This window comes from Monodelphis domestica, chromosome 1 (genome assembly GCF_027887165.1).
Source record: "Monodelphis domestica isolate mMonDom1 chromosome 1, mMonDom1.pri, whole genome shotgun sequence".
Taxonomy (NCBI): Eukaryota; Metazoa; Chordata; class Mammalia; order Didelphimorphia; family Didelphidae; genus Monodelphis; species Monodelphis domestica.
In genome coordinates, this window is record NC_077227.1 from 63,408,442 (window position 1) to 63,434,446 (window position 26,005).

At 33.9% G+C, this 26,005-nt stretch overlaps 1 protein-coding gene across 4 annotated transcripts in view; it reads left to right on the forward strand.

Moving 5' to 3' along the window:
- CSGALNACT2 (chondroitin sulfate N-acetylgalactosaminyltransferase 2) overlaps window positions 1-24,870 on the forward strand; it is a 42,366-nt gene extending 17,496 nt beyond the window's left edge. For 3 of the 4 annotated variants that reach the window (XM_007478486.3, XM_007478485.3, XM_001364935.4), the window contains 8 exons: window positions 815-911; window positions 1,548-2,490; window positions 12,642-12,858; window positions 13,143-13,244; window positions 15,285-15,463; window positions 20,037-20,131; window positions 20,806-20,887; window positions 22,668-24,870. In XM_007478486.3, coding sequence (XP_007478548.1) covers window positions 1,830-2,490; window positions 12,642-12,858; window positions 13,143-13,244; window positions 15,285-15,463; window positions 20,037-20,131; window positions 20,806-20,887; window positions 22,668-22,960 — 1,629 coding nt within the window. In that variant the 5' untranslated portion in view covers window positions 815-911; window positions 1,548-1,829 and the 3' untranslated portion in view covers window positions 22,961-24,870. Of the gene's footprint in view, window positions 1-814; window positions 912-1,547; window positions 2,491-12,641; window positions 12,859-13,142; window positions 13,245-15,284; window positions 15,464-20,019; window positions 20,132-20,805; window positions 20,888-22,667 lie in introns of all 4 variants that reach the window. The other variant, XR_008912365.1, reaches the window with a different exon arrangement.
- Window positions 24,871-26,005: the final 1,135 nt, after the last annotated feature.

Genomic DNA, 26,005 nt, shown 5'->3' on the forward strand with positions numbered 1-26,005 from the left:
TTTAGAGTAATAAATGGTAAAGTCTTTTTTTTTTTTGCTTGTTCCTTAAAAATCTAGAGGTTGAATGTGTCATTTATTTCATCTTAATTAGCTTGATCCAAAGACATTTAATATATTTATAATTTATCAATCATTTAAGTGACTTTAGAGTAGATACAAGCCTTCATAAATGTTTAGAATTTCATGTAGAAGTTCTCTCCTAATTAGGTATCCCCTTTTGCCTCTTGCCATTAAGATGTCTTGGAAAAAGGTGAAGTAATAGAAGATGAGTTACAAGTTAGGGTAGCAGTCTCTCTTCCTTTCTATACCTCCCTATCTTTCCCCCTTTATCTAATATGCACCATTCAGTAAGGACACACCCAGGAAGATAGTACTTTGAAGAAGTTCATTTGTCCCTTTCCTAAATTCAACTTTCCTTATTCTTAGAAACAGAAGGGACAGTTTTAGAAAATGGTACCAATAAAAGAATTAGGGATAATTTCATTTTAGGAATAGGGAAACTTTTTTTTCAGAAAAATAATTTTTATATAGAGTTAATTGGAATTGATAGGGAAGCTTTTATGTCCTAAGAACTTGACTGAAAATTTTCAGTTTTGCTAGTTAGACTATTTTTGTCTAAGCTATTCCAGACTTGAAGAAAAATTGTTCCTTTGTAACACAGTGGAAAGAATTATGTGATTTTAGAACCAAATAATGCAGTAGTCATTTTGAGGTCTTTGGATATTGAAATTTCCTTGATGTGATTTCAAGATGTCTATAATCTTTGTACTTCTAATTTACAATTTACTTTTTTTTTCCTCCATTTAACTTTAAGGTTTCTTCAATTTGATTGTTTGAACTATAGAAGCTGATGGAGCTAGAAGATAAAATACTTGATTTGGTTTTGCTGAAGGAGGATACCACACTATCCAGTAAGAAACTATGATAAATATTTAGATTACATTTTAAGTGAGATAATTAGGAAAATAGCTTTTAAAAGTTTAACTCTAAAAAAACTGTTACCTGTCATAATTGAGGATCAGATATCCTGTGTAACTGAGAATTCTGAGTTGTTAGAATCTACTGATAAAATTTACTATTTAATTAAAAATATATCTTGGGATCTTCTAGTACATTGATATCAGATAGAAACAAGGACCACTAAATCATACATAAAGATCCTTGTGTGCTTGACTTAGAAAAACCACATATTAACATTATCTGTGTTCTATTGTATTTGTATTTATTTTGCTAAATATTTTCTGGTTATATTTTAATCTGGTTCCAACTGCACCCAACATTGTTGCAGATCAAGCATTTTGACCCCCTTTTTAGTATCTTGGAGTTATCATTGTGAATGCCAATTATGATCATAATGTAGAGATTTGGAAATGTAATTATTAGAGTTTGTTAAAATGCCAAATGGGAAAGTTTATTACTTTTGTAATGTGCATTTGATTGCCTAATATCCCTTTTAATAAATAGTTGTTACCGCTAATTGAGTTATGTTTAATGGTTTCAAAATGCTGTATTTCAAAACTAATTTTTTTTTCTAATTTGTGTTACAGGCAAATCACCCATATAATGGATTTTATCTGACTTGCTAGGTGATTTTTCATTATCTCTTGGACTTTGTGGTAATAGACAGCACAGGAAATGTTCATTTAATCTTACTATATCTTCAAACAATCATTGCTAATGCATAAAGATAATTTTTTGAGCTACTGCAGAACTATTGCTTGTGCCATTTATAAGAATTTTATTCTTTTGAAAGATTTTGATGATGATGTTTCTCTAAAGTATGAACAAGAAAAGAACTTGTAGCATTGAGAAACTACCTATTGATAAGAATGCCCAGAAGAGGTTTAATGCTTCAAGCCAGGACTCGTTGGCTGCTATTGGGTCTTGCCCTGCTGTGCATTTTGATATTATTTATGTACCTTCTTGAGTGTGCTCCACAGACTGATGGCAATGTGTCTCTTCCTGGTATCATCGGAGAGAATTATGGTAAAGAGTACTATCAAGCTCTCCTACAAGAACAAGAAGAACATTATCAAACTAGGGCAACTAGCCTGAAACGTCAGATTGCCCAACTCAAGCAAGAATTACAAGAGATGAGTGAGAAAATGAGATCATTGCAAGAAAAAAAGAACACAAGAGCAAATGGTATGGGTTATCAAGGCACCAAAGAACAAATACCCAGTGATCTTTTAGAGTTTCTTCATTCTCAAATTGACAAAGCTGAGGTAGGCGTAGGAGCCAAGCTACCTAGTGAGTATGGTGTCATCCCTTTTGAAAGTTTTACCTTAATGAAAGTTTTCCAATTAGAGATGGGTCTCACTCGACACCCAGAGGAAAAGCCTGTTAGAAAAGATAAGAGAGATGAGTTGGTGGAAGTTATTGAGGCTGGCCTGGAAGTTATTAATAATCCTGATGAAGAAGATGATCAAGAAGAAGATGATGGACCAGTTGGGGAAAAACAACTATTTAATGAAAATGATTTTGTAGAAGGTATCGTAAAAATTTATTTGCTTTGGAATCAGTTTGGTTTGTTGTTATCTGTGGTATTTAAGTGGTAATGTTGTATGTTGCTAATATAAGTCATTAATCTATTAATAACAATGATATAACAGTTCTTTTGCACCAACAATGATGAACTTAGATAAATCATAAAAATATATTAAATAAGATGTAAAACTGTTTTTTTTTATCAGTGGGAGGAAATCTATGCTATGAATTTGGAATCTCATTGAAAATTGAAAACTTCTTTGTATGGTTTTTAAAATAAATATGGACTCTAATATAAGGAAACAAGAGTCAAGAATGCCAGCATAATAAGCTTAGTTCTAAATTACAGCATGATCTTGGGAAAACTTATAACCATTATCTCTTTTGCAATTTGTAAAAAGAAAATGTCTACATTCCCTTACATGGGTTATATAATAATGTTTGTAAAACACTTTCAGATTTAATAATAAAAATTATATACCTTCTTTTACTCCCAAAATGACCAATACAGAATATGTTTAAGCATCAAGAAATCTTGACATTCTGTTTTTTGTTATAAAATAATTAACCCTCATGTTATTATTTAAAATTTTAGAAATTCTTTTGTAATGCTGAAGTATAGTACAGAAAAAGGTGAGCAATGAGGTATTGCCAAAAAAGAGCACTCTACTGGAAATCAGACTGTATTTGATTTCCTGCTGTGTCACTAATTATTGACTTTAAGCAAGTCACTTAATTTATTTTTTCATTTATAAAATAAGAAGATTGAATTGAGTGATATCTTAAGAATTCTTTGAGCTTTGTCATTCTGGTATTATAATGGTAGTCATGACTTTCAGGTCAAGTCTCTTGATGGCAAGGACTGTGTCCCTCATAGTACTTAGTACTATGTTACTAGTACTTAGTACTGTTTTTTTTTTCTTATAATGCACTCAATAAACTTTTGATCCAAATTCATCTTCACCTGAGTAACAATATGGACTGGAATGTAGAGTTGACTTCTAGTTCTAGCTCCAGCATTAACTAGATTGGACATGTGGAATAAATCATTTTACATCTGTGGGTCTCAGTTTCCTTCTCTGTGAAACAGGAACTTTTAACTTTTTATGTCATGGGCCCTTTGGCATTCTGGTGATATCTGTGGGCCCCTTCTCAGAAAAATGTTTGTTGCTTACATTTGTAATTGCATGAAATGCTAAATTTCTGTTAGAGGTTAATGAAAATAAGAATCATTTCCTTTTCCAAATTCAAGAATGCCCCGAAAATCTGTGGTCCATGGGACCCATGCAAAATGAAGGGGTTGGAATAATCCTTTAGTTCCTTTCCAGTTCTGAAATTCTGTGACAGCAGCAGTTTGTCTTGCCTTTTGACTTTTGTATCTTATGCTGTGATAGAAGAATCCTCAGACCCAAATTCAGGAATGTCGTTTTTAATCTTAGCTTTGCCTTGAGATATGAACTTGAACAAGATTTCTAAGATCCTTTCCAGCTTCCAGTCTATGATGCCGAGTCACTTAAAAGAGTAAGCAGCCTTTTGAACTTTTGGCTTCCTTATCTTTAATAAAAGGGGATGACTGGATGATCTCTAAGGCATCCAGCTTCAGAGATCAGTGAATTTATAGAAGATCATTAAATGTCAGAGTTGGAAGGACCTTTAGAGATGCAGCTTCTTTGTTTTACAGATGAAGAAATTGAAGGTGAAGAGATTAAATGACTGGCCAGAAGTCACATGGGTAGTAAAGAGGTAGCTATCAGCTTGATATTGGAGTAAGTGAATTATCCAAGTAACTGAAAGTAATTTGTAAAATCTTAAAACTGGTTTTTATAGACATCTTTCTAATATATATACTTCATAAATTTAGAATTGGAAAGGACCTTAGAGGTCATCTTGTCCAACTGAAGCTTAGAGATATAAAACTATCTTGCCCAGGTTCATGCAGGTAGGAAGTAATAGGGGCAACATTTAAACCCCAGATCCCTTGACTAAAAATATAGCACTTTTTTCAGTATATGACACTATTTTAGCCTGCCAGTCCAGTGTTTTCTCTTAATAAACAATATACCAAAGAACATTTTAACCTGTTTGTGATGATCCAGGGTAATCTCGTATTTTCCTTTATGCCCTTAGAATCTGTTACATAGAGCTATTTGTACTCTTCATTAAATGGCCCTGGACTAAACAATGTTCAGGTTAGTGTTTTAGCCATCTCTTCCTGGTATAGTGCAAAGATCCCTGATCTTGTCATAGACCCTGAATTTGAATCCTGGCTTGGCCACTTACTGATGACATTGAGCAAATCACTTATCCTCCATAGCCTTATTTCCTCATTATCAAACAAAAAAAGGAACCAAACTAAATGACTTCAAAGATCTCTTCCAGCTCTAGCTCTTAGAAGCCTATTCTTTTGTGGTCACTTGTTTACTGGTGACTTTTATCAGAACTATCATTGGGTTCTTTTTTACCCCTTTCTAATGTGCTGTCGGTTGCTTCAGCTATTTGCCCATATCATTTAGTGGTCCTGGAGTCCTTACCTAAGGCAGAGAAGGTTAGCTGTGCATTCAGATCATTGAGTGTTATGCATAAAATTAAATCAGATCTTCTCTGATAAAGGAGGGGATAGAATCCTTCTTATCTGAAATAAAGTGACAATCTGAGTTCTGACTTTGTTAATATACTTTTTTTAGTTAGCAGGTGGGGGCTTGGGGGTAGGGGGCCAGAGCAGATGGTATGGAGTAATGCAGGCTGAATCCTTAGAGACTATCCCAGCTTCTAGGTTTATAGGTATTCTAAATATTCTATATTGAAACTGTCAAATTTTCAATACCCAAATACATGGTATAACTAAACAAAATTGTACTTTTTCTAGTGTTTACTGATTCCCCTCTCCTTTAGTAGTGGTGTTTTTATGTAGTTACCAAAAGCAGGATCTGTATCTACCTTATTTTTTCTTTGTATGGCTGCCTGTCATGGTGTTTTGTACACAGTACAAACTGTGTAAATAATTGTGACTAGGTAGAAAAGATAAACTACTTTTTTTTCAAAATATACCCTTAGGAAAAGTTATTAAACAAATAGGTCAAAAATGTTGATGGCTTTACCTGTTTTTCTCCACTTAATTGAGTTCAAATGTAGAAGCCATTCCACTGTTTTGAGAAATTTAATAAAGTTCTACTGTTTAAATTCCATAGATTATTCTAAGATTTCCTTTAAAAGGAAATCTTGAAAATTGTACCTAGTTCTCTAGAATAATTTCAAGGAGAAATGTTGCTATTAAAAAAGCAGGGTTGCATTCTAAATTTTACATGAGGTATATGTTATTTATCTTGGCAACAAAGTATCCAACTTTTAGAACTTTTATTACCTAATGACTGCCTTTTGATTTTTCTTAAGTATAGATTTCTTCAGGGTGAATGGATTTGGCTCTTTGAGTAAATGCTTAATTAACTAGCCTTGTAGATTGTTTCTAGAAAATCTACCATCCCTCATTATTCTAATCAGTTTCAGCAACACTTAGCTGTGTTCCAGTGATCCTATCTCTGAGGGTGATGAGTATCAGTATAAAGTAACAGTATTTAATTTCAGACATGCTACATTTTTAATTAAAATTCTTAATGTTTAGTTTTAAAATTTCTAGCCTTCCCATTCCACCCTGCCTCAACCTCCCACACTTTCACTTTGTCCTCCAAGGCAGCTGTATGATATTCATACTGGACTTTTAGCATTGGCTGATTCAGAAGCTCTTGGCAATTGTTTTAACTCTCTTGTTTTGATACTTTTTTGTGTTTTTGGTGATGGAAACATTCTATTGGGTGGGGAGGTACTCTTTACTAAGTTGTGTGTATGTGTGTGTGTGGGCATTCCTGGTACTTTTGGCATATTGGAGGGAATTTGTTCCCCTCTACATAAGGGAAATTAGAAGTCTCTTCCCCCACCCCCCCATACTATAATTATACAAAATTAATTCATTGTTCAAAAAGAAAATCTTGTCTTTACTCCTAACTAAAATTTAGACACCATTTCTTCCTCTCCCTGTTATACTTATGAAATTGTAAAAACTACATATAGTAGAGAAGTCTTTGCAATATTTTTTAAAATCCAGATGTATATCAAGAACAGCAAAAAAGAGTGTACCTTTTAATCTTTCATTGCAATTAGTACAAATTTGCAGAAAGTTGATGGTGGTTTTATAAATTATTTTTTAAGTCATTCTTTAGTGTTGGAAACATTTTAAAAGCGAATGTTTGCTTTTATTGTTTGCAATTAGTTTCTCTTTCAAGCACAAGTGTGCTTAAAAATTATGACTATTTTTTGTTAGATTACATGAATTAACTCTTATAATTATTAGAGTAACTTTAGATACTAGAAATTTAGTGCTCCTGGTATTACTTTTAAATAGTCTATTTTAAAAAGTCAGTAGAAATCCCCACATAGAAAGAGAAGGTGGCTAATCTTAGGGTTAATATTTTATAATTATGAAGCAAGAGACTATAAATTTGGATTTTGTGTACATTCATGTATTCTAGGTCTTGTAAATATTTAGTTTGGTTTATATGCATCTTTAGTGTTGATTATTTAATTTGATTTCAGATAATTTCAATTTTTCCTATGAAAGAGACTAAAGAGTCCTATTTCATATGTGTAGACTGTACATATTAGTAAGGCAAAGGCTGCTACATAGCAAATGTTTTGAATAATTTTTTGAACTCAGTATGTAGGTACACATGAAATTATTGTAGATCATTTAAACATGAACTAACTCGAAATAGTTGTTGGTAATAAAAATGAATTATTATTGTAGGCTTAAGGAATCTCAGACTTTGAATTTGATCAATAATTATATTGTGACACTATGGACTTATACATATGAAGCATGTTTACTCAGGGATATAATTCACATTTGCCTAATCCTGTCTACTATTAAAAACACAGTATTTCCCATCTGCTTTAGTGATGATTTGAGTTGAGGGGAGAATAGTTTGAGTATTTGGGAGAAGTTTGCTCTGGCAACCAAAAGCTTCCTGTATTTAGTTTTAGATTTAGATACTTAAATGAAGCCACTATTCCCTCAGTATATTCAACTTCCAATACTGGTACAGATTGAAACACATCCATGACTTCTTATACTGTATTATTTCATATAGATCCTTTCATGGAGAATAATAGAGGCTTCCTTCTTGATATTTTGAAATTTCATGGATACCAGTGTAACAGTTTATCCATCTACTTACTCTCACATGAATCCATCTCTAATACTAGTAATATACATCTAAAGGACTGGCTTTTGTACCATTTCTTGCACACAGCTTTTTCATGAGTAATTTGCTGCTGTCTATGTGTATCTTTGTGCTGCTATTTGGGTTATTATAATTCTGATTCCCCAGAGACTGTGTTGTTCCATTATTTCCAACTATCACAGAGAATTGTTGAAATTAAAAAGATGCGTTTCCTGTGACAGGGAACAGCTTAATATACTGAAACTAACCTCTTACTTCTTCCTTTTCAAATGTTATGCATGCTTATGGATTAACTATGAGTTCCATCCAGTTGAATATCTCCCTCTTTCTGCATTTACAAATTTGATTTTTATAAATAAGTAGCTGGCATTTTATGAATGAAAATGTAGGACTTTGCATGTATCCAGCAAAGATTATCTTATTCAGTTCAGTGCATTATTCCAGCCAGATCTTCCTTTTGGTTATAATGTCATCTCACTTATTAGCTATAACTTAACATGTACAAAAATGAAACTCATGTTGTCTTCATAAACTTCCATTCTTTCATACTTATTTCTGTGGACTCCACACCACTGTTTTCCGATTTATTCCCAGAATCAAGCTAAACTCTTTCTTCTCTTTCACATGGATTTTTTCTTCTTCTCCCTGCCCTCCCCAAGGCCAATCATTCTGGTAGGTCTTGTTGATTCTACTTTCACAATAGCTTTCATTTATATTCCCTTCAATCCACTTATATAGAACTACCCTCCACCTCAGCCCCCAATCTTACTTCAGGTCCACATCATTTCTTGCCTGGACTACTGTGATCATTTCCTAAGTAGTGTTCTTGCTTTTATTCATTCATTCATTCATTCATTCATTCACTCATTCATTCATTCATTCATTTATTTGTTGTTTGTTTATTTAATGACTCTTCAAACTATTCTCCTTACAGCTGTTAAAATAATCTTCCTTAGACACAAGTCATGACTTGGATCAAAAACCATCCAATCCCTCTAGGATAAGATGCAAGCTTTTTACACTGGCATTCTAATGGCCTTTTCTCAGTCTTTATACTTGACCTCTGCAATTTCTGACACTATCTATGAGCCCTCTTCTTGCTTCTTATCTCTAGATTTTTGTGACACTGTTCTCTCCTGGTTTTCCTCCTACATTTCTGCTCCTTCTCAAGCTCCTTTATTGGATCTTTATCCAGAACATTTTTCCTAAACATGATACTCTCCAGGATTCTGTTCTAGTCCCTCTTCTCTTTTCCCTCTGTACTATTTCACTTGATAATCTCATCAGCTCCTGCAGATTCAGTTATCATAGATCCTTGGGTTTAGTGGTTAAGAAGGCCTGTGTTCAAGTTCTGCTTCTAACACTAGCTTTGTCACCCTGAGCAATTCACTTGAACTTGACTCCCCAAGACTTACCCAACTGAGTCATAGATGAATTGGGATCTTTATTGATAGAGAAAGTTCCCATTCTGATAAAATCATAGATCTTTCTAGATCCTGTAACACAGAGCTCTTAAAGTACTCGCATACCTTGGAGATATTGCAGGTTTGATTTAAGATCATTGCAATAAAGCAAATGCCACAATAAATCTAGTCACATGGATTTTTTTGTTTCCCTTTGCATATAAAAGTTATGTTTACATTATACTGTAGTCTATTAAGTTTGCAATAGTATCATGCCTAAAATATGCATACCTCAGTTACATTTTTTTTTGTTTTTGCTAAAAAATGCTAACCATCATCTGAACCTTCAGGGAGTCATAATCTTTGTGAATGGAGGCTCTTGCCTCCTTGTTGATGGTGGCTAACTGCTCAGGGTGGTAATTGCTGAAGGTTGGGATGATGGTAATTTAATAAAATAAGAAAATGAAATTGCTGCATTGATTGACTCTTCATTTCATTTGGTATACTTAGAGGCTATTGTAGGATTTTTAATTGGCCTAGTTTCAATATTGTTGTGTCTCAGGGACACAGAGGAAAAGGAGAGTTGGGGAACAGCCAGTCACTGCAGCATTTAGAACACAAACAGCATTTATCAGTTCAATTTATTGTCTACCATCAAAGATAACTAATCACAGACCACTATAAGAGATATAATAATAATGTGACCAAAAATGTGACACAAAGGCATGATGTTGGAACATGCTGTTGGAAAAATGTTGATAGACTGGCTCAGTACAGAGTTGCCATAAATCCTTGATTTGTAAAAAAATTGTAATATTTTCTAAGAGCAGTAAAACAAGGCCTGCCTATATTATAGTTCAAATATGGAGGTTCTACTATCCTTGAGGATAAGAAGAGACAGCAATAAAAAGTCTTACATAGAGGGCAAGTAGATTGAGAGCTAGACCTATAGATAGGAGGTCCTGGGTTCAAATATGGCTTCAGACACTTTCTAATGGTGTGACCCTGGGTGGGTCACTTAACCCCAGTTGCCATTCTTTTGTCTTGGAACCAATATACAGTATGGGTTCTAAGATAGAAGATAAAAGAGTTAAAAAAAAGTTTTACATATCTGCTTCCTTTCATATTTGCTTGTCACATATCTTCCAACTTTATTTAGAGATTTTTTTGGAGGCTTTGGCATTGATGGGTCTCATGTAAAACTTTCTGTTCAGCTCTACTTGCTTTTTGCTCTTTTGTGAGGCATCAGAACTCTTAATTTTTTTTTATCCTTCCCAGGTTTCTCAAGTCACATTTTATTCAAAATCAGGATTGCCCTTGATTTCCAGGTTGAAAATCAAATGCTTCTTGGATTAGGTGATTTCAGGTGCCTTTAGCCTCACTTTTGACCTCTAAAGCATTCCCCAGGAAATAATACTAATATAAGAGTTTGTGTTTTTACTTTTCTCTTTTTTATTTTTAGCATCAGCAGTATTTTTATATAGAGTGTGTTGGATCTGTAGTAACTAAACGTATGTCATCTTTTCTTTATTATTTCTTAAATTTGTTAAAATTTCTTAAATTCATTAAAATTTTCATTTAGTTTGATCTTTATGCAAACTAGTCAGTAATTTGACTAAACAGATTGTTGATTCTGAAATTACTGCTACACCAATAACCATTTTTTAATTAAAATAGTCAGCTTCTTTGTAATAATGTTTGCTTGCTCTTTTTGAAACTATTTTTGAAGAAAGTATTTGTAATATCAGGGTGTAAGATTTCTGAGTGAGTGGTCAGCAAGCCTTTGGACTCTCATCTTTCTTAATCTTTATATTTTTCAGCATTTTTCACTGGTCTCCTTGGTGCTCATCTTTTCTTGGAAACCACTGAGTATTACAATATATGTTGACTTATTTTGTAGAATCTAGCCAAGTTATTTGTAAAATTTTACTCCTTGTTTCCTCTACTGCTATAGATTTTGGTTCTAACACTACAACTTTTTCCCTGGTGATGCTCTTCCCTATGCTTTTCATGAGTACTGTCAAAGCAACATGACCAAATATCCCATGGCATGTTTCTTGTTGATGTGGAATACAAAGTGATACCAATTTTCTCAATTATTTTATTATCTGAGAATTTGTGATCTATCTTGACTTTTAATTTTATTTATAATGAAATCATCTGTTTCCTCTTTAGCTATCTATCTGGCTCAGTTCCTCTAGAGTGTATCTACTTAGGAAATCTTTATTTAGACTAATGACAGTCAAAGTAATGTTTATAGATAAAATAAAACTATGATTCTTGGCAGCCACTGCCCCTTATGTCTTATCACCCTAACTGAAAAAATGAGGGGAGCTTGCTTGATGGTGAGGGACATTTTTGTGTTCTTTATTCCGTTCTTCTTTGGTCATGGCTAAAGAAATCATTATCTAATACTCGATGTTTTGAGTTTTTTTTAATTTAATTTTTTTTTATTTAACAGATACTTCCCAAGAAATGATCAAGCAAATCCTTTTTAAAAGAATGTGCAAGGAAGTAGACTGTTGATGAGTAACAGAAAGGGAAGAGTGTGTCCTTAAACTTTGATAATAACTTGTCAACATTATATTTGACTTGAGTTTTGTATCAACCATCTGCTAATAATAATTTCTGTACTTGGGTAGTCTATGCTTTGGCAGCAAAATACAGTCTATAGCCAGCATTGTCCGTCCATGAACACTTTCCAGCTTGGTAGAGCCTGTAAGAGCTCATGTTCTGCTGGCACATTGAGTGTGGCTTTGACAAAGGAAGAAGGGAGGGGGAAATAGTAAAAGAATGAAGGAAGGAATGAAAGGAGGAAGAAAGGAGGACATCTATTAAGTGCTTACTATGTGCCAAGTCCTAGGGATACAAATATAAGGAAGAATATAGATCTTGCCCTCAAGGAGCTTACACTGCAATGGGGAAAGCCAACATACAAAAGGGAATTGAAAAAAGATGAGGATGAAAGTACCTATTTAATAAGGATTTGATTATACACTCTACTTTATAAATATATGCAGCAATACTTCTGGATCAGGACTTATTGAGCTTAATATGAATGCTCCCTGGCCTAAATGAATGCCATAAATATTAATGAGATAAACTGCTTTAAGTGTTTGGAAACAGAATTTGTCACGTCAATATTAAAGCAGGCTTGTCCCTAATTTATATTATGTATAAGAAGAATTTGGATAATTTTGATTTTGTGTTTTGCTGACTATAGATTAGTTTTAATATCTAGAAACACAAATATTATCTAAACACTGGTCATTGATTATTATTTGAAATGTATTTTATGTATCAAAATGGTTTTTATTCAGTGTGTTTTCTTTTATAGAAAACATTGAGGTAACTTATAATCTTATCAGTTATTGACTTTAGTACATTTTAATGGCATATTTTCAGATTTGGAGGAAAGAAAGGTCTTTAGGTCTTCTATTACTTGAAAATTCAAGTTAAATGCTACCATTAAATCTTCAAAATTAGACATGAATATTCTTTTCTATTTTTTCTTGAGGTTATTATCGTACTGAGAGAGATAAAGGGACACAGTATGAACTCTTTTTTAAGAAGGCAGACCTCATGGAATACAGGCATGTCACTTTGTTCCGACCCTTTGGACCTCTTATGAAAGTAAAGAGTGAAACAATTGACATTACTAAATCAGTTATTAATATCATCGTACCTCTTGCTGGAAGGACAGAGGCATTTGCACAGTTCATGCAGAACTTCAGGTAACTATGTTAGGATTTTAAAGAATTCAGATAGTTGTCTTCTAAGGAAACTTCATATTTTACCTTTTTTTTCTGCTTTGGCAGTATGACTTGAATTCTCAGAATATTTTTGTGACTGACTTATACCTATTTATAGTATTTGAATAATAAAACTAATAATTTTGCATACAATGGAATCAGATTCTTGCCTCAAAAACCAAGTTTGTTTTAGTTACCATCACTTGAAGCTCAGTTCATTTTCTTAATGAGATTGGGATTTATTTTCATTCTGATTTTGTTTTTAGGGATGTATGTATTCTTCAAGATAAGAGGATTCACCTTACAGTGGTATATTTTGGTGAAGAAGGACTATCCAAAGTCAAGATCATCTTAGAATCAGTTTCTCGGTAAGCAAGTCAATAAATAAAGCCATTCATATATGAAAGTTTGCTTATTTTTAAATTCTCTTGGTTATAATTTTTCCCCTTCAGTCCAAGCAGTAGTTCATATCTAAATAATAGTTATTCCTTTGATTTTCTTGTGTATCTTTTTCTTCTCACTTATCTTGGTTTTTAATACTTTCTTAACTATTTTTGTTGTATCCATACAAATATGAAGATAGGAGAAAATTATCTTTTTTTTAAAACCCTTACCTTTTATCTTAGACTTGACACTAAATATTGATTCCAAGGCAGAAGAGTGGTAGAGCTAAACAACAGGGTGTAAGTGACTTTCCCAGGATCATACAACTAGAAAGTATCTGAGGTCAGATTTGAATCCAGGGCCCTCCCAGCCTGACTATCTACTGAGTGACCTTCATGCCCTCAAGAAATGATCTTTGATAGAATAACTAGAAGTTTTTAGAAACTGTCTACCCTTCCTTGACTCCTATTATAGTGTACTCTTTGAGTTCTCTTTTCTACCTGATGGTCTTTTCTTTCTCCTTTCTCCTAAATATGATTTTCCACAAGATGCTCCCTGTCAGCTGAATGCTTTTTCTCTCTTAGAGATCTCATCTATTTCCACATTCTCAGCTCATCTTTGTGAACTTTCCCTTCCTTAATTGCCATGCCAGAATTCTCTCCCTGCCTTTGGTGTCCTCATTCCCAAATAATCACTCAGTATTTCCACCTACATTTCCCATTTGTCCTTGAAATTCAGCATGTTTAAAACTTGTCTTCATTCTCCACAATTTCTATAGCAGCTTCTCTTCCTAACTTTTCTCTCTTATTTAATCCTCTCATTTCTCCAAGAATTGGGCATCAATCCTGTTTGACTTCTTTCTCAGTACCTCATATTCCATTCCCACTGCCCCTGCTCACATTCAGGGCCATCTGTCATTAGGCTTGGACCATTGCCCAAGTTCCTAACCTTTTTCCCCCCAAATTGTGGTCAGATCAGTCATCCTGAAGCACCACTTGAATATTCAACTGATAAGACTGAAATTCTCAGAACTTCAGTGGTTCCCAGTTGCCCAAGTTGACCCTTGTCTACCTTTCTAGTTCCATTATTCCCCAATAAGTAGCAGTTCTTATTTTTTGTGTGCCACCCTTTGGGCAGTCTGGTGAAGCTTAGGGACCTCCTTCTAAGACTATTGTTGGTTGTCTATATTTATAGATGAAGACAATGATCAATTGTATTTAGAGGTCAGTGAAAACCAAACTGTCATTTTCCCGTTTGTTCAAGTTCATGGATCTCCTAAGAGGTCTCTCCATCCCTAGTCATGGCTCTTCACTCTGTAGGAACTCATTGCTCCAACCAGACTGGTCTACTCAATGCTTTGGAATAAACTTTTTTTTTTTTGGAATGGCCTCACTTTCTGACTTAAAATCAATTTTAACCCTCTAAGTAGCACTTAATCCCTCCTCTTTGGTCTCTGAAATCTTAATGGATCACTCTATCCCCAAATTATCCCTCCTTTCTCTGAATTTATAAAATCTATACTCTTTATCACTCATTTGGCATTATTGTTTTATTGTTTAACATTACAGTTATTTCCTTAATAGTTATAAACCTTGTTTCCCCAATTTGGTTTATATTTTAAAACCCTTATCTTCCATCTCAAAATCAATAAGGCAGATGAGGAGTAAGGACTAGGTAATGGGGGTTATGTGACTTGCCCTGGGTCACACAGCCAGGAAGTGTTTATGGCTAGGCTTCCTTTCTCCATTTCTAACTCTCCTCCTACCTGCCCCCTTCCCCAATTTTATATTAGGCAATTGCAATTTAGGAACTTCTTTGCATATCTCACAGTGTATATGATTTGTCATAATGTAGGTATACTCATTTAGGGGAAACTAGGTATTCTCTTTCTACTACTCACTTGCTTTTTGCCACTCAATCAACATTATTTAAAAATAGTATTTCTTTTAAAAAATTGCTTTGGGAAGTTGTATTATAATTTTTTTAAAGAATTATATATTCTTTTGTGTCTGTTTTCCTTTTAGTGAAGCTAATTTTCACAATTACACATTGATTTCATTGAATGAAGAATTTAATCGTGGCCGAGGACTCGATGTGGGTGCGAGAGCTTGGGACAAGGGAGAGGTCTTGATGTTTTTCTGTGATGTCGATATATATTTCTCAGCAGAGTTTCTTAACAGTTGCCGATTAAATGCTGAACCAGGTATGTAAAAGCTTAGTAAATTTTATTTTAAATTTCAGAGTATCCACATGTTTTGAATCAACTGAATTTTTTCATATAGGGAAATTTATAACTGAAATATTTAGTTTTGTATGGAGTTCATAATAATGTAGTTGCTTAAACTGTTGAAGTGAAATGTGCAGGACAACTAGAAAAACAGAAACGTGATAGATGGGTGTGCTCCAAGCTGAAACCTGTAGTCAAATCATGGAGGGAATAGGAAAAGGGCTTTGTCATATGGCTAATGGCTGTGCAAGAGAGAACAAAAGAAGACAGAGGTTGTGGGGATCTCACTTTTCTCTTCATTAAAAAATAGTCAGCATCTACTATGTGTTAGACATCCTGCCTGAAGGACAGGTATGAAGAAAAGCAAAAAACAATTCCTCTTCTCAAGGAGCTCACAAGCTCATGAAAGACCACATGGAAACCATTCTGAATCGATGAGATCACTGGCGGGAGGCTCTGAGGAAAGGCAGTAAGACTGTACTAACAATGATGATGCTGGTGATAGCTAGAATTTCTAGAGCACCTACACGTACCAGTGTCTTTTAAGTGCTTGATCAGTATGATTTTATTTGATGGCCAAAAGAGCCCTGGGAGGTAGGTGCTGTCATGATCCCCATTTTACTATAGAGGAAGCCGAGGAAAGCAGCTAGGAAGTGTCAGACCAGATTGTAACTTGGATCTTCCTGACTCTGGACTCAGCCCTCCATGGGCAGAGAGCACATTTGTTGTTGGTAAGACTTTATCCTGAGCTGATTAACGTGCATTTGGTTAGCACATATGTTCCAGGCACAACACTCGGTGCTGCAGATAGAAAGATAAAAACCAACCGAGCGCTGACCTTGAGGCACTTTCATTCTGTCAGGAGGAACACGGCTTTTATTGCGTAAATACCAGCTGTGGACACAGGACCCACCGAGATCTTTGGGGAGGCTCGGAATGCCCAGCTAGATTAGTGAGCATTGTTTCAGGCAGGACGGGCAGACCGCGTATGCAAAGGCAGAAACAAGAAGTGTTGTGTTGTGGGAGAGTGAGGGATAGTAAGCCCAGAAGAGCTGGCTCCTTAAGGATGTGAGGAGAAATAATGGAAATGCCTGGAAAGAGAGGACAAGGGGGTGAGAGGTGTTGGGCATCGAGCCTGATGCCTTTGTTCTACAGATGAGAAAACCTGGGCTCCTAGAGTGAGTGCGGAAGGCAGGCTTGGAAGCCTCGTCATCCAGACACCAATCCATCACTGTAGCTACTCTACTGCATGGGCTTTGAGTCACAGCATCAGGCTGGTGTTTGATTTCAGTGGTATTGGGGGGCCCTTCAGAGCTCTTTGAGTGGGCAGTGACAGGGTCAGTCTTTGGATTTAGGAACATTTAGGAGTAATTTAGGAGGGTGGGTAGTAATGAGGAGAGACTTAAGAAGGAGAGAGCAGTTAGATGGTTGTTTCAATATTCCAGGGAAAAGAAGGTAAGGCCTGAAGGAAGATGTTGGTCAGGTAAATGTAGAGAATGGGGTAAGTGTGAAGACTTGGCAACTGATTGGATCCATAAGAGTAAAAGAGGGCTGAGCATAAAACCTTGTGTTATGCCATAGTCAGGGATTGGGATGTGGATAATGACGTCCCCCCTTACCCCCACTCTCACCCCATAAAAGGTGTTTTGGTCTCAAAAGTCATAGGGTTGTAAGTAGAATAATAGTAGCCAATTGATAGTGCTTTTCCTTAAAAACCAAATATATATATATATTTTTTTTTAAATAATATTTTATTTGATCATTTCCAAGTATTATTCATTAAAGACAAAGATCATTTTCTTTTCCTCCCCCCCACCCCCCATAGCTGATACGTGATTCCACTGGTTATCACATGTGTTCTTGATTCAAACCCATTTCCATGTTGTCAATATTTGCATTAGAGTGTTCGTTTAGAGTCTCTCCTCTGTCATGTCCCCTCAGCCACTGTAGTTGGGCAGTTGCTTTTCCTTGGTGTTTCCACTCCCATAGTTTATCCTTTGCTTATGAATGGTGTTTTTTTTCTCCTGGATCCCTGAAAGTTGTTCAGGGACATTACACCGCCCCTAATGGAGAAGTCCATTACGTTCGATTATACCACAGTGTATTAGTCTCTGTGTACAATGTTCTCCTGGTTCTGCTCCTCTCGCTCTGCATCACTTCCTGGAAGTTGTTCCAGTCTCCATGGAATTCCTCCACTTTATTATTCCTTTTTGCACAATAGTATTCCATCACCAACATATACCACAATTTGTTCAGCCATTCCCCAATTGATGGGCATCCCCTCGTTTTCCAGTTTTTGGCCACCACAAAGAGCGCAGCTATGAATATTCTTGTACAAGTCTTTTTCCCCATTATCTCTTTGGGGTACAGACCCAGCAGTGCTATGGCTGGGTCAAAGGGTAGATATTCTTTTGTCGCCCTTTGGGCATAGTTCCAAATAGCCCTAGAGAATGGTTGGATCAGTTCACAACTCCACCAGCAATGAATTAATGTCCCTACTTTGCCACATCCCCTCCAGCATTCACTACTTTCCTTTGCTGTTATGTTAGCCAATCTGCTAGGTGTGAGGTGATACCTCAGAGTTGTTTTTATTTGCATCTCTCTGATTATAAGAGATTTAGAACACTTCTTCATGTGCTTATTAATAGTTTTGATTTCTTTAACTGAAAACTGCCTATCCATGAAAAACCAAATATATATTTTTAATTAGTGTGGGCTTTGGAGCAAGATATAGACAGGAGGAATATGTGTAGAGGAGTTACTTTGTCACTAGTTTTAAAATTTTCCGTGAGTATTATCATCTCTGGGCCTCTGTTTCTTCATCTTCCAGACAGCTAGGATAATATGTGCTTTGTCTATCTAACAAGTTGTTGTGAAGTTCAAATGATCAATTATATCAGCAGGTGCTTTGATGTCTGTAATGCACTATGCAAGTGTAAAATAGCTTGCATTTTTGCATATTAGATTTTCTTACCAAGAGATATATTTATACAACTTAATTTCCTTTCATGCTGTCATCTCAAGTCCTGCAAAGCCACTTAATGTCCAAAGATACTTTGGAATTCCTGTTGAAATAAGCATTTCAGATTCCCTTCTTTTCTATTTCATAGTTTCCATTAGGGAAATAGTAAAGCCTAACAATAGTTCTCTCTTTGTAATATTATTATTTGTCCTACAAACAATAGTCCAACTTGCAAAGGTTTTTTTAAAAGATTTACTACTTTTGTTACTGTATGGTGCTTTTTAGGAATTAAGCAAAAATTTTTTTAAAATCTTATTTTTGTTTTTAGCTTAAATATTTTCCCTTCAGTAATACATTATTTTTTTCCCCACTTACATGTGGAAATTTTTTTTTGGCATTCATTTATTAACATTTTGAGTTTCACATTTTCTCCTCTCTTTCCCCTTCCTTGAGACAGTAAGCAATTTGCTTTTGGTTATTCCTGTACTATCATACAAAACACATTCCATATTTCCATGTCATGTTGTGGAAGAAGGAAGACACACACACACACACAGTAATAAAGTGAAGAGTAGTCTGCTTGGATCTGCATTTAGACTTCATCAGTTCTTTCTCTGGAAGCAGATGCCATATTTCATCATAAGCCCTTTGGGGTTGTCTTGGATCATTGTGTTGCTGAGAATAGCTAAGTCATCCACAGTTGTTCATCATACACTATTGCTGTGTATAATATTCTCCAGATTCTGGTCACTTTACTCTGCATCAGTTCATGTAGGTCTTTCAAGTTTATTTCTGAAATCCTTCTGATCATCATTTCTTATAGCCCAATAGTGTTCCATCACAATTATATACCATAACTTGTCCCACCATTTCCCAGTTGATTGGGCATCCCCTCGGTTTCTACTTCTTTGCCACCACAAGAAAAGCTGCTATAAATATTTTTGTACAAAGAAGTCCTTTTCTTCTTTTAAAAAAATCTCTTTGGAACACAGTTCTAGTAATGGTACTGGATCAAAGGGAATGCACAGTTTTTAGTCCTTTGGGCATACTTCTAAATTCTTCTTCAGAATAGTTGGGATCAGTTCACAACTTCATCAGCATTAGTGTCCCAATTTTTCCATATCTTCTCCAACATTTATAATTTTTTCTTTTCTGTCATATTAGCCAGTCTCCTGGTTCTGCTTATTTCACTCTGCGTCCATTCACATAGGTCTTTAGGAAATTTCTTTTTAAACAATGCATTAACAACATTTTGATAATTTTAGAACATTAGCCTGCTAAGTATCTGAGAGGTTAGCATTTTGTCAAAGTCTGAGGGGCCAAGGGAGGGGGGTATATATATATATATATATATATATATATATATATATATATATATATATATATATATATATATATATATATATATATATATACATACATACATATATCTGGGAAACTCCATTGCCTTGGATATTTTGCCAAACTATTCTTGAAGATTGTAATGTTAGAAAATTATTTAGCATGATGCTAGAAGGGATATTCATGAAGACATTTTTCTAATAAAACTTTTTTGATTTTCATAATTTAGATTTCTTTTATTCACAGGAAAAAAAGTTTTTTATCCAGTGGTGTTTAGTCTTTATAATCCTGCTATTGTTTATGCCAACCAAGATGTGCCACCACCAATTGATCAACAATTAGTAAGTGTTATTCATTTATGTTATGGCAAGTTTAAAAATATATCCTTGTTTTCTAGAATTTTTTAAAATAATCTCTTTGTTTTTAAATATGATCAGAGAAAGTTTGCATTGATTTTGAACAAGTCCTTTGTAAATATAGTTCTTCATTTTCTTAAATGCCTTGAAATGTATTTTACTAGTCCTAAATATATTTTTGCCAAATCAAGTAAATTTCAAATAATCAACAAAAAGCCAAATTTTATGTAATAACTATTTAGCATTTATGGAAAGAGTCTGAGTAAGAGAGATTTGTAGTTATATCAAGATATTACTTAAATGCTAAAGGTAAGATGTTTAGTTTTTAAATGCAAATTTCTTTGGATGGATTTTGGATTTAAATGTTACTACCTTGAATTCAAGATACAGAGTTCAAATCTTAGCTTTGCCACTAATTTCCTTAAACTGACAAGAATCTGAAATTCATTGACAATATGCACTATTTTACAAAAGTTTTGAAACATTTAGATGCTCATAATTATGGACAAATTATGTAAATCTAGTTTTGTTTCAAGACAGAAAATAGTTATAGTTGGGAAAGTTGTAGTTGATTGCTTTGTACTTCTTTTTATCTAGTTAGTATTCATCTAGCTATTTTATTGATTAAAATGAAAAATGATTTAGATTTATTATTAAAGGTCCACAAAAAAGACTCTGGATTCTGGCGAGATTTTGGTTTTGGAATGACTTGTCAATATCGAACAGATTTTCTGACTATTGGTAAGTTGCATTCAGACAATTCATAGCATTTTCCTTAATTTTTAAGAATACTTTTTTATAGAGAACATTTTCTGAGTCCTTACTTGTCTTTTTTTAATTTCAAATATTTACTTGCATTTGACAGTATTTTCTTATTAAAATAGTAATTTCTACTTACATTTTAAAAGAAGTTACTGCATTTTAGAGGTAAAGTATTGGGAAGGTATATAAAGTTATAGTGTATGGAGAATTATAATTTTAGAAAATTAGTCTACTGAGTATCTGAGAGGTTAGCATTTTATCAAAGTCTCTTTCTCAAGGGCCAAGGAGAATGTATTTATCTGGGGACGTCTGGGGGAGAGAACAGTTCAGAATTATACACAGACATCTATCTATAACATTGTGTATATCCTTAGACCCAGCAGTGTTGCTGGATCTGTTTCCCAAGGAGATCAGAGAAAAAGGAAAAGAACCAACTACATGTTTTAAAATAGGATGTCCATTAATTGGGGAATGACTAAACAAATTGTGGTATATGATTGTGATGGAGTACTACTTTGCCATAAGAAATGATGAGCAGATTAATTTTGAAAAAACTTGGAAAGAACTACATGAAATAATGAAGAATGTTATAAAGAACCAAGAGAACACTATATACAGCTACAGATTAATGTTTGAATAAGAACTTGTGAATGTTCATCTACAGAAAATGAATTGAGAATTGGAAATATAAAACACAATTTATAAATTTTGTCAAATGAAGCTTTCTGAGATGTGGAAAGGGGAAGGAGGAACTGAATAAAAAATAAATAAAAAAGACTTTATTTGTGTACAATGCATTCTGTTATTTAACTCTTTGTAAGAAAAGAAACCACATTTTAAGTTTCATTACATACCTTCACAGTACTGGGCCAATAAAAGTAATCATCTTGTCAGAAAAAAAGATTATAGTATGGAATGATAGAAAGGTAAAAAATTACAGTGAGGAGACATTGGTTTATAAAGTTTCACAAGGATTTAATTTGCATGGAGGTTATTTTCTTTAAATCTTTAAAACTGGGGGCATCTGGGTGGCTTAGTGGATTGAGAGCCAGACCTGGAGATGGGAAGTCCTAAGTTCAAATCTGGTCTCAGCCACTTCCTAACTGTGTGACCCTGGGCAAGTCACTTGATCCCCATTGCCTAGCCCTTACCACTCTTCTGCCTTGGAACCAATACACAGTATTGATTCCAAGGTGGAAGGTAAGGGTTTAAAAAAAATCTTTAAAATGTTTTAATCTACTAAAGTACTTCAATCAATTTTGGAACACTATTAATGTTTTCATTAAGCCCATAATATTTAAAAACATTTATCATGTATGTAACAAAAATTTATTGGCAAAATTGTTTGAATTTTTAGATAAAATCTTTTCTTGCCTATTGCCTGAGAGGCATGAATGAGAAAGTTTTACATAATCAGTGATAACCAGAGATAACAAATCAGGGAAGGAACTATAATGGAAAGTACAGAACTTTGAGTTATGAGATACAGGATTAGCTCAGGTTCTAGTAGCTATGTTTGGGACAATTCATATCTGTATTTTGAGGCAAACTTATCTCATGAAGTAACCTAGATAATTTCTAAGGTCCCTTTCAGCTTTTTGATATGCAGTGGTCCAAAATAATTTATTCAGTGATCATTATCAAACACTTTTATGAACACTGATACAGAAAAATAACAAAACTTTAATAATGTTTGACCATAATATTGTTCAGTAAACAGAAAAATGAGTTACTAATAAGATAAATTTTGCTCTTGCAGGTGGATTTGATTTGGAAGTAAAAGGATGGGGTGGAGAGGACGTTCATCTGTATAGAAAATACTTACGTGGTAATCTTATAGTTATTCGGACCCCTGTTCCTGGTCTTTTCCACCTGTGGCATGAAAAGCACTGTGCTGATGAGCTGACTCCAGAGCAGTACCGCATGTGCATCCAATCTAAAGCCATGAATGAGGCTTCTCACTCGCACCTTGGGATGCTGGTCTTCAGGGAAGAGATAGAGACTCATCTCCATAAACAGGCATATAGGACAGATAGCGAACCTGCTGGATAAATCACACCATCATTTAATACATTATAATCTGAAAAACAACCAGCACTATATTCATTTGCCTTAATCAGTTTACAGATGCAGTGCCTCTCCAAGAAGAACTTTTATCTTTCAGATCCTCTGTGCTCAACACAATTCAATTATCTGAAATGAGAAGAAAAAGCAAGTGTTTAATTGAAATCTTTAGGTTTGTGAGAATACAGCAGCAAAGACCAACTGCCAAATTTGTCCAGTGAGAATTGAATATTTTCCACCCCAAGTTGTTATGCTGTCTATCTCAGTTGTGGTACTGTGCTATTAGACATGACTTAATTATGTCTTTGCATTTGATCACTTTAATTTCTATCCTGCTGATGGCATTAGGATCATATTTATATTTAGAAGAGAGCATGTTTTTCAACTGAATAGTGTGAAGGACCATGCTTGTTTGTTTCTGAATGAGATTTGTGGTGAAGTACTTGATTGGTCGTCCTAAGAAAATGAAAAGCCAAAGTAGTTAGCAGAGGCTAAATGGCTCACTCTTGGTCAATCTGCCAGGAATGACAGTAACAGAAATTAATGTGCCATTACATTCTTTCATTACAATTCAAGGTTTGTAATCATATAGAAAAAAGTAGTTACAGTATTTTTATGTTTAGAATAAAGTATATTAAAATTTTTGAATAATAGTATTATGGAACATTAGTTGAAAGGAACTTTAGAGATCATGTAGTTCAATATCCTTATTATACAACTGAGGAAACAAGTAATTTGCTTGAAGACATGCAACTAGATAAGTGGAAGAAAGGACCAGGAACTAGTAGTTTCTCTTCATTCTCAGTCCAGTACTTTTACCCCTACACTTGATGCCTCCACAGAAGAACCTTTAATTCTGGTGGCAAATAGTTCAGTTATCTACACGAACAACATTTGCTTATGTAAGCTAAGCAAACTGTCCTGTTGTGTGAACTTTGAATGTATAAAGACTATAAATGAGTAGGCTTTTTTTTTTGTCTTTGTAACGCTAAACATAACAAGGGAAACAACCATTTAATAATGCCCATTTTCTGATGTAGAAATGTACTGCTTCTTTGGGAAAACTTGCTTGTATATTCTCTTTGGGTTAATCATTTAGAACTTCACAGGAAATGACAGTTTATTGCAATAAGTATTTGATTTGGAATAATAGAAAGTGAACAGTGTAACATGATGAAATAGCTCAAAAATTTAAAAGATATATTTTATTAAAGTATAAATTATAAATGGAGATATAGATGAGTATTACCGAGACATAATATAATGATTTAAAAATCAGACTTATGGTAAACCTTATAATACATCACAGATAAATCATTACTATAACATCAACTTATAAGAATTGTTTCATCTAGAAGTTGGAAATATGTCAAGGGAATGCTTCATTTTTAAAACCTTCTGTTTGAAAAAGGTACTGATTTTAGATTGGATTCCCCTTATTTTCACTAAGACTGAAAATTTAAAGCAAGAAATAATTTGTACTTTTTATTAAGTAAGAATCACACTATATTTGAATTGTTAAAATTCCAAATTAGTGAGGTCTGTTAGATTTTACTATAGTTTTGATCAATGTGTAATTTACCTCTACTTGAATGAATTCAGATTGAGGCATTTAAATAAGATATGAAAAATGTACTGTTAAAAATTATTCTGTACATTCTTTGTATATAAATTGCCTGTTATTTATTGTGAAGATAAGTGTATTATGGTATTTAAGATGAAAGAATGTAATCATTTGCAAAGGTAAGCTGCAACTATTTCTTTTTTGTATGTCAAAATTAGGTACCTTTTCTGCATTTGAATAGCTTTTTTATTTAAGTATGAAAAATTATGAAATTGAAACATTACTATGTTTTCATCATCGTACGGTACCAGTAAAGTATTTTTATTATCAACAATTGTCTGAAAATGTGATCATTTCATTTTTTCATTTCAACATCAGCTACAATGTTTGCTTTCCTCACTAAAAATCAACAATTGAAAACTATGCAAAGTTGGAAGCTCTGTACTACAGTAAGAAGATAGCCAGTCAAGCTATTACTCAGGAGATGTTGATCACACAATTTATTTAGAAGATCATTCCTTTAGGTCTAGAAAAGCTCTTAGAGGGCATGATCTGTTTATACTCAGTTACTGGCAGAAGTGAGTGGTTCTGATCTTTTTGCACATGTGTTGTTGAAATGTCAAATGTTAACATTTTGTTATATGAAAATTTCGTTGTACTAATGATTTTAAAGATTCTTCTGAGATTTTTATTTCAAAATTTGACCTGTACTTGCCTACATTCTCTGCTTTACTTTGCTTAAAGAATCTTGGATCTTCATACTAGTGAATGAAAGTTACTATTCTTCTATAAAATATTTCCTTTGGTAGAAATAACTTTGCTGGTAAGGATTAAATATGGAAATATGAGGTTTGACAGTTTACTCGACCATGTGAGATATCAAATAGAATGCTCAATGAAAAGGTTCATCTTATCAAGGAAAGTAAAGACTACTAAAGGTAAAAGTCAGAAACTTCCTAGTTTAATTGCTTTGTCTTTAATGGCACTTCATTAAAATTTTAAAGAGCTTAGCATTTTCTTTGGGATTTCTAATTTTTCAAAAGCTTTTGAGATCCATTTAGCCAGAAAAAAAGAAAAACTCTTCCATGGCTACTTAGAGGGAGGCGTATGCCTCATGTTTAGAGGAATATATAAAATTTGAACTTCACATAAATATTAGTTTATCTAATTTTGCTGCTAAAATAATGATTCTTTAAAGAAAATTAGTCTCTTTGTTCAATTGGTTTGTTTTGCTAAATTTTGTAGTGCATTTTCTCTTGTACCTACATGTCACAGTCCGTTGAGTTGTAGAGTCTTTGAAGTCAGGAACTGTGTTTGACATCAATTAGTGAATAATTGCATTTTGGATGGCAGCAGCTAATAAAAAGTTCTGACTTTCTCTTGATCTTTCATCAATTTTTTAACAGAGCAATTTTTGAAAAACCTCATTAAGCAGTGGAGAAAACTATTATTTATTTTTAAAGTTTGTA